This window comes from Mus caroli, chromosome 3 (genome assembly GCF_900094665.2).
Source record: "Mus caroli chromosome 3, CAROLI_EIJ_v1.1, whole genome shotgun sequence".
Classification (NCBI taxonomy): domain Eukaryota; kingdom Metazoa; phylum Chordata; class Mammalia; order Rodentia; family Muridae; genus Mus; species Mus caroli.
The window spans coordinates 95,167,757-95,177,440 of NC_034572.1; the positions used below are offsets into that span (position 1 = coordinate 95,167,757).

At 47.2% G+C, this 9,684-nt stretch overlaps 1 protein-coding gene across 3 annotated transcripts in view; it reads right to left on the minus strand.

Annotated features, from left to right (window-relative positions):
- The window catches only part of Ptgfrn (prostaglandin F2 receptor inhibitor), a 70,879-nt gene that overhangs the window by 4,458 nt on the left and 56,737 nt on the right, over positions 1–9,684 (minus strand). For all 3 annotated transcript variants that reach the window (XM_029475488.1, XM_029475489.1, XM_021158115.2), the window contains exons 7-8: positions 5,756–5,863; positions 1,077–1,382 (exon numbers count right to left, since the gene is read on the minus strand). In XM_029475488.1, coding sequence (XP_029331348.1) covers positions 1,077–1,382; positions 5,756–5,863 — 414 coding nt within the window. The remainder of the gene's footprint in view (positions 1–1,076; positions 1,383–5,755; positions 5,864–9,684) is intronic.

Below are 9,684 nucleotides of genomic sequence, written 5' to 3' on the forward strand. Positions count from 1 at the left end.
ATTCTACCCATACGCCTGTCATGCTATACACTCACTGGATTCTACCCATACGCCTGTCATGCTATACACTCACTGTATTCTACCCATACGCCTATCATGCTATACACTCACTGTATTCTACCCATACACCTGTCATGCTATACACTCACTGTATTCTACCCATACGCCTATCATGCTATACACTCACGGGCTCACCAAGCTGGACTTGGGTGGAACTGTTTTTCTGGTCAGTCACAGTCCTCCTCATCCGGGGCAACTATAAGTAGACGCCTCAGAAAAAGTCACCCAACAGAAAAGAGAAGTGAGGAGGAGCTGGAGTTCAAAGGTCCTTCTCCTCAGACTGAATGGCCACTAGGGAAACACTCTCCGTCAATGCTTCTCACCCTTAAGCATCTGGAGTTCATTCTCTCCACACAGTCGTTCTGAGTCGCCGAGCACTCGGAAGCTTTCACGGGGCAGACTCACTTCTTAGGGACAAATGCCCAGCTCAGGGAGGCGGTGGTGGGGGTAGGGGACAGAGGTCTGACTAGTTAGGCTGGTCTGGGAGGGGTGAGTTTGGTATGGGTCAGTAGAGACACTCTACTACACTACTGTAGGGTTCCAAGAGGTCTCCACTCTGCTAGAGGCTCCGGGAAGCCTTCCTTTTCCAAGAAATAAAACAATAGGTGATTGGAGGTAGAGGTGAGAATATCAGGAGTTCAAGGGTAGCCTTGGGCTAGACAGTGGATTTGAGGCAAGCCTGGGACTTATGAGACCACATCTCAGAAACAGCAGGTAAGCAAGAACTGTCAGTCTTTAATCCATAGCCTCACCTGGAGACCTCTCTGCCCCCACATCGCAGAAGCCATGCCCACCTTAGGATATGGGGAAGTGGGTTTCCACTGAATCACAGAGGAGCCAAGGCTCCTAAAAGTCCTTCCCCAGTGGTGTTACCAGGCCAGGACTGCAAAGGCAGCAACTTGCAAAACCGCTTTGGCCTGAGCCAGGCCCTAGAGGAAACACAAGGTGGACCAAACTATAGAAGCCTGAATGTATGTGCTGCGGTACTTAGATACCCAGAGCGGGAGGGAGCTCACCGTCCATCTTCACAGTTATAAAGATGGGCCTGGAGTGGATCTCGGCTTCCCTCTGCCAGGAACCTGTCGGTGACCTCACCCAGGGAGTCACAGAACAGTAGTAGTTGCCAAAGTCCTGGTCCTCAGAGCCATGCACTTGCAGCAAGAATTCGAGCACGCTCACTCGCTCCAGGCTGACAGTACTCTTCCAGTCCCTCTGGCCTGTCGTCACGACTCCCTTCCGGTCCAAGGAGGAGAGGAGGATGGGAGCCTTGTCCAAGCCAAAAGAGTGTACCGCAAACCAGGATACATCGAAGGCCATGTCATCTGTGGATTACGGAGCCAAATGCTGAAGTCAGAGTGTGAGCAGAAACGATGTACACATTCCTGTGTGTGCAACCCTTACACGCTCCTGTGTGTGCAAGCCTTACTCCTGGCCAGGTCTGTCCTGTATGAACCTCCAGGCAGCCTGTGATGATATCACAGCCTCTCCTGTGCCAAGGTCACACAGCCACAGATGGTACAGGATTAATTTACACAATGTGGAAACTGAGGCCACATAGTAGCTTGACCACTCCCACCCTAAGGAACCACAGGAAGAAGATCTGGGGCCACAGACAGCCCTGTGTGTGAAGGCTGGGCACGGCATGCAGGGTCCCCGGGCACTTCATGCAGAAGAACCAAAGACCGCACATAAAATAAATTGTACCAGATTTGAAGTTGTAGACAGTTTGGATTTTATTGTTCACTGTGGTTTGTGCTGTTTTATTTTTTTCTTCCCCCTTGCAGAAGTATTTAAGTTCAAAACAAGAGGGGGAAAAAAATCAAGCTGAGAAAATTGAACACAGTTAATAGTCCCAGAGAGTAAAGCTAGTGAATCATGAAGTACTCTGTAAAACTGAGGTTCTAACAGCCTCAAATAAATTACAACGGGCAGAAGAGAAAGAGGATGGTATAGGATTAATTTACACAATGTGGAAACTGAGGCCACATGCTAAACCCAGACCCTCATCCCCACCCTGACTGGACAACCCAAGCCAGCTGTTGAGCTTCAGAATTCATCCAGAAGGCATGTGGGGATTGTGGACCAGAAACACAGTCGCATCTTAAACCTGCTTGGCAAAATTCCTTTTTCTAAAAAAATACTAAGGACTGAACCCAGCGCTGTGCTGGGCAAGTGTTCTATTGGAGCTACAACCCTGGCCCGGGACCTTTTATATGTCAGCTTTTGCTGGACAACAAAAAAACAATAGCTATTCATTCAGGGAAAGTACATTAATAACTTCAAAAACACATTCTAAGGCAAACAGATGTCATCCAGACCAGGTAAGACAGAAGGGAGCTCAACTCAAAGTGGGCATTTCCAAACAGGTCCCAGTGATAACTCCACTGCTAAGGCAGCTCCTCTCTCTCCTCCACCCGCCCCAGGGGCACCTCAGCATAAACAATTCTCAGCAGGCAAGTCTCTGAGACCAGCGTGGTGGGGATGCATTAAGTGCTGCGGACTGCCTAAGTCCCCCTCAGCGCCAGGGCAGAGTGGGCTCTGCTACCCAGGGAAACTCTGCGAGTCTAGAGTGGCTACCAATGATAAAGCATAGAGGTGTTCCCATTACGTCATTCTCTTGTGCATCATAGGATGCTAAGGTGGCTAGCCTGGGCCAGAACTCCAGTACCTTCTGGCCACATGACCTGAACAAGCCATATTAGTTTATTGCACAATGCAAATTAGCAGGGCTCTGGAGAGACAGCTCAGTGGTTAAGAGCATTCACTGCTCTTGCAGGGAACCTGGGTTCAGTTCTCAGCACTCATGTCAGGTAGCTCACAACTGCTTACAGCTCCAATTCCAAGGGATCTCTTATCCTGTTCTGGCCTCCACAGTCAGACAGACAGATAGACAGTGTACAGACACACATAGACAAACACACATACACTTTAAAAACTTAAAAAAAAAATCCAATTAACAGCGTGGGCAAACACTGACTGGCAAGAACCACTCCCAGCCCACGTGTTTCTGTGTGTGGCCCCTGGAAGCCCGGCCCGGGGGACAGGCAGGCAGGTTTTGTTCTGTGTGAAGGGGCAGTGCTAGTAACCAGAGACCCTGCAGGCCTCACCAGCATCTGGGCACAAAGTACTGGGTAGCCATTACATTGGGGTGGGTGCCTGGCTCCTTTAGGACTTCCGTTCAAAGGTTCATGTGGCTACAAGCTCAGCATGGACGTGTTTCCCAGAGAAGGACCCAGCGGGAACTAGTGATAATAAAAGTGACAGTGATAAAGGGACACACCCTCACCTCCACATGTGGCTGACAGGTAGATGCCACTAGAAGGAAGTGCATGAGGTACTTGTCAAGGATGTGGGCCCCTCCTGTGGGCATCTGCTGTACTGAGCCACCCATCTCACCACATACCCTGGCTAAGTACTAGACGCTGATGTGCTCCGACTGGACCATTTCCAGAACATGGAAGTCACCTCACCTGGGTGAAATGCCTCACAGAGGCTACAGAACACCCTTAACACTCAGCCACTCAGCCTCTGAGCAATGGCTGAGCAGCAAGGACAGGAAAGTCCAGCTCCTTAGCTGCCCTCAGCACCAAGTACTATGAGCATAGTGACTGGGCCCCATTCCCTTGCACCCCCACAGCACACTCTGGAGACCCCCCACCCCCCCCATGACTCACACTGCCTCTGCTCTGCTTCAGACCGTGGTGCCACCCACGCTTGGCCGCTCCCACCCTGCTGTGACACAACAGTGCCTTGGCTCTCAGCCCACTTATGCAACTTTCCCACTGAGAATTCCTTCTCAGAGCCATGGGATGAATGAAAAGAGAGAAAAAAAAAAGAAAGAAAAAAGAAAAAGAAAGAAATTACGATTTGTGTTTAATTATTCAGAATCTTCCACCCACACAGAGCAAGAGTGCAAAGTTCTGGAAAATTGTGATTTGCAAGATACCAGCTACCTATAGCTTTTGCAATTACATCGGAGAAAAGAGGTTTACATGAAAGGCACAACTGGCGACCTATTAATTTGCTGAGAAAGAGCATTTGGGGGGTTTAATGTCTGTATATCACAAATGAACTTTCAAACAGCATTGCGCTATGCAAACTTTTAAGGAGTTTTTGCTTGCCTTTCCCTGGCAGTCTTTCCTACCTTTTCCTTCATTTCCATGTTCAAAGATACCTTTGTGCCTCTGCGCCTCGCAGCTTTGGTACAGCAGCAGTTGCTCTCTTCAGAGCTCGACTTCTCATGCTTGACATGATGTCTCATGCCTCACATGCTGTACAGAAGCCCTAAAGGAACCAGGGAGCCACTCCCATCATAATGGCTACCCCGTAGCTTACTCCCAGATGCTGGTGAGGCCTGCAGGGTCCCCCATCTTTGGTTATTAGCACTGTCCCTTCATACAGAACAAAACCTGCTGCCTGCTTCTGGGGCCATGCTTCCAGAGGTCTACACACAGAAACACATGAGAACTCACAGAATTTGGCTAGCTTTGTGCATGACTTTGCTAGGAATGGGGTGGGGTTGGGCAGTGTCAGGGTCACAGTGGGTGGTGGAAGGGAGAAGGGCAGGCCTCAGCAAGCTAGGCTCTTCACAGAATCTTTGGGGAAAGGCAAAGGTGGGTATAGTCCTGCTCAGCAACAGGGACAACACCCTAAGGCCTTTAAGACCAGAGGAGCCAATAAGAGAGGGATGTCATCTGGTTGCTTAAGGCACCAAGTAGAAAATGCATGAGGGATGGGCCCAGGATTCTGAGGCATCTGTTGGCAAGGTTAATCTTTTCTGTAAAGAGAAGATTCACAGAACTGGGGACATGGCTTGGGACAGACCGGGTGTGCACAAGGTTCCCTCTTCAGTAGAATGGGAAAAGCTTTACAAAGATATCCTAAAAGTTATAAATGACATCACTTCTCCTCTATTCTGTATTCTGCCTCGGGTGCAAGCTCTCGGGGGTAGATCTTGAGCATGTTCATAGCTCTACCCCCAACATCTTTAGCTGCTCTGTGTACTGAAGGGATGAATGACATGGAGCAGGAAGAGGAATCTGTGAGTGGGTTTCTAACCAGGCCACAACAAGCCAGGAAGAGATCTACTGACTGTCCTGAAAAGTGTTTCAAATCTCCCAAAAGATACACAGCCTCACAGAGCCAAGCCAGCAATGAGTCAGGGAAAGTGATGGGCTGGTTAGTCTTTTGTCAACTGGACACAAGCTACAGTTATCTGAAAGGAGGGCACCTCAATTGAGAACATGTCTCCAGAAGATCAGGCTGTAAGGCATATCCTTAAATTAGTGACTGATGGGAGAGGGCCCAGCCCATTGCGGCTGTTGCCATTCCTGTTTATAGAACCCAGGATGGGTTCTACAAGAAAGCAGGCTGAGCAAGCCATAGGGAACAAGCCAGTAAGCAGGGACCCTCCAAGACCTTTGTCTCAGCTCTGCATCCAGGTTCCTGCCCTGTTTTGAGTTCCTGTCCTGACTTCCTTCAATGATGAGCTACAATGTAGATATGAAGCCAAATAAACCCTTTCCTCCCCAATATGCTTTTGGGTCATGGTACTTCATTGAAGCAACAGAAACCTTGACTAAGACAAGTGAAGATCAACAGACAGTTCAAACTCCAAGTGACAGTGACAGGCGACAGGAGAAACATTTACAGAAGGCAACGGGGGTGGGGGAGGAAGAAGGATGGAGGGAGGTACCTGGGTCCAGCACAGCTCCTTCCACAGTGACGATACAGAACAATTTGATGAGATCTCCCCGGGTGACGGATGGTGTGTCTGAATGCACAGAGGCATTAAATATGGGACCTGGAAGACAGTAATGTGTAAGATGCATAATCTTCTTTCACACAAGTTCAAAATTCATTCCTAAAGCTCCAAGAGCATCTAAATGTGGTTCTCTTTTCTGGGAATTGGTCTAGAAAAAAACAAAAAACCATGAAATAGGCCTTCTAAGATCTCCTTTCTGTATGCAGAGACAGTCGAATCAGGGACATCTACCTGAATTCACTCTTGACTAACTCTGAATGGAACGTTCTCTGCTTGACAACCACAGCTTTGCTTGAAGAATATGCTTACTTCGCGCCCCCCTCCCCACCCCCAAGCTGGTAAGCTTGGGCTGCTGTCACATTCAGTGTAGTTCAAACTAGCCAGGGTGGTGTAGAGATCAGAGGGTCAGGAGCTGACTGCATGTGCTTTGGGCAAGTGGCCTCTGTATGTTCTGCAATACTGATGGGGACAGAACCCTGAGACCCCAGTGTTAAAGGGCTGCAATCCAGTTAGGAGAAAGACCCACCAATACTGGACATGTTTAGATAAAGTATGGTGGGGAGCTGAGAAAATGGCAGGATTTCAGGGGAAACTGAGGCAGCTTGGAGCATCCTTTAAAAGACCACCCAGGGTGGGGAAGGCAGGGTGCATATGGGAGTGCTCTATACTTCTGAGTCAATTTTGCTAAAATTGAAGCTAAAGCCTTGATATATAGATATACATATCATACACACCATGTACATGTATATGCATGTGTGTGTATATATGTATGTACACATCTAGTATAAATTAGCATCAAACAAAACAGAACAACATCCTCCACTGAGACAGGCTTTGCCTTGCATCCCCCTGAGAATATCAGTGACTTAACAATCACTTTAAACCCACCTCTGATGCCTCGTAGAAAAGGGCATTTCATAGCTCAAGACAAACTGATCCCAATAGCTCAATGCCTAACTTTATATCTCAACGTCTAAAATCCAAGAACAGGAAAATGGGAAAGAGAGTTCTAGGACATCAGTGCTATGAGATTCTACTTGGATTTTCAGGAAAGCATAGATAGGTGGCCAGCTCTATAAAGAGAATGCTACCAGATTCATCACCAGCTCTACTAATCTAGCTCATAGAAGCTGAGCAAAAGCTTACTTGAGGAATAGGGACATCACTGCTTTCTTGTTCAGATTACCAGAAAGGGAAAGTACCCCAAAGTGTGTTTAAAAGCATCCATAAAAAGCTACTCACTCCATCAGGAGTGTGTGTGATAGGTCACACCGTCATAAGGCAATGGGCTGAAATGACTTTGTCTCTGTTCTCACTTCAATCTGATGACTAATAATAAGTCATTAAATGGCTTTCCTAGCACTAAGGATATGAATAACTTGAATGGTGAAGAAAGGCTGGTTATGGAGGTAGGGGCGTTACAAGACCTGGGGACTTAACTCCAGGGGCTGCGAACACGACAGGATGGCAGTCCCAGGAACAGGGGATGAACGAGGCACAGACAAACACACCATCTCCTTCAGATGCCTTAGCTCTGGCCCTAGCTCCCTTAGTATCTCATACTCTGGGCCTGCTCTGCCCAAAACTGTTCTGGAGAGTCAGGGCCAGCCTTACGGCTCTGAGCCAGTTCTGTGAAAATGGCTGCCAAGGCTATTTCTGTCGGCTCAGGGTGGCAGTGGCCATGTTCAACAGTGGATTAAGATTTTCCCTTAGATTAGAGACTCTGTAATAAACACATCTGCTCGGGACTTTCTTTGAAAGTTTGAAAGCATTCAGGTTCCTTCTGAGAGAACCCAAGTGACCAAATACTGACATGATTTATGTATTTTTCTTATTTAAAACAATGAAGAAAGACTTACATATCTGAACAAATGTCACTTTTCTTTATATTTCCAAAGAAAACCCTTCTGGGTCACAAGTCATAACTCCCAGTTCCCTACTGGTGGCTGCCGTGGGAACCAAGGCAGGGCTTGTGAGAGGGTCTGTGCTCTGTCTCACTATGCAGACAGGGCTGGAGAAGAAGGCCTTCATTGTAGCAAACAATTCACAGTAGTGGATTTCCTTCTAATGAAATCAATAGCTCGATGTTAAGATGGTCATTATTATAGAAGAATGGAATATTTAGAAATATTTTCATTATGGTCTATTTCTGTGGCAATTCTGTTTTGTGAAGGGATTTGTCTGGTTCACTTTGCAGACCACAGAGTATGACTTGGAATATTCAGAGAGCAGTCAGAGTCACTAGGGATCCCCGGGTTCCTAGTCTGCAGAAAGCATAGGGACCACTTGACTTGTAAGTACAAACATTGACACAACCGTATTCCAAACCCCATCCCCACCCTAGGAAAAGGCTTCTAAGAGCAGCGCTTTCCTGTAAGCAAACTCTGCATCCCATCTGCATCTCCAGCCAAGGGTCACGGCTAAGTGATGCTGCTCTATGCAGTCACTGGGCTGGTGTCTACCTAGCATTTATTGTAACAGGAGAAGCGATTATCTCACACTATGCGGGGAGGAAGTGGGTCATAAAAGCACATGTATAGCCAAGATGTCAAAGTCATGAAGATAACACTGAAGGAAAAGTTCTAGAAAGATGAGCATCTTAAATTAGTCTTTCATAGGGCAAGGAGGGGGGTGTGGTGTGATTGCTCTACTTTCTACTACTTGGCTCTATTTCAATTTTTTTATTAATTATTTTTTATATTAAGTGTGTGTCCATTTTGCCTGCATGCATGTCTGAGCACTACATGTGTCCCATGGAGGCCAGAAAGGGCGTCAAACCCCATGAGATTGGAGTTATAAACAGCATGAGCTGTGGTGTGGGTACTAGGAATCGATGGCAGGTCCTCTGGAAGAGTGCCCAGTGCTCTTAACCTCTGAGCCCTTTCACTCTATTCACACATTTTTATATTAAAAAGAAAAAAGGCTATTCTTTTTAAAGGCTGAATCTTACATCATCGGGTTTAAATTTCATGCTAGCCCTGATACCTGGGTCAGTGAAAGCCATGATCTAGTGGATCCCCTGGGAAACTTAGACCTCACTAACAAGAGGCCTAGGCTCGAGATTAGATGATAGCATGGTAGACCTGGGGAGGACTTCTTTGTCTTGGATCTTAAAGAGGACTACTGATGTACAGGAGGCAAAGACTCTTGGGGTTCAAACCAGTTTTTTACTGGGGGACAATCTGGGGCTCTAGTGTTGGGCTGGTCAATCAGGTGGCAGTTTCTAATTAAGGAGGGAAGAGATTACGACAATTCCACAGAGGGTACAGGTTTTAGGCAATTCATTCAACCCAGAAGTAAAGAGCTGCCATCGTGGGATTCAAAGAATTAAGAAATAGACCCAATATCTACCCCTAACCCAGAAATGCAAAGGATTTTATATTTTCCCTCTTCCACAAAACTGAAAGAATGATCGAATACTATGTAAATGTAAAATAAGGTGGAATTGACCATAGATACATAAGAAAAAGGACAAAATCCTGTGATCATCTCAATAAACACAGATGCAAGGGGAAAGAAATCATTTGGTAAGTCAAGAAGTCCCCACATGTGTCCATGACAGAAACACCCAACAAGGGCCAAGTGTGGTGGCACAGGCCTCTAATCCCAGCACTCCGGAGACAGAGGCAGTGGTTTCTGATTTACGTACAAACAGCTGTGACTGGTTTAAGGATTCCTTCATTTATAATTATGTGCCTGGCTGTGTGCACATGATGGTAACTGCCCAGAAAACCGATTCCCCGGGGACTGGAGTTAGAGTGGGCGCTGGGTGCTGAGAGCCACTCTTGGCTTCTCTGCAACCCCGGGGACTGGAGTTAGAGTGGGCACTGGGTGCTGAGAGCCACTCTTGGCTTCTCTGC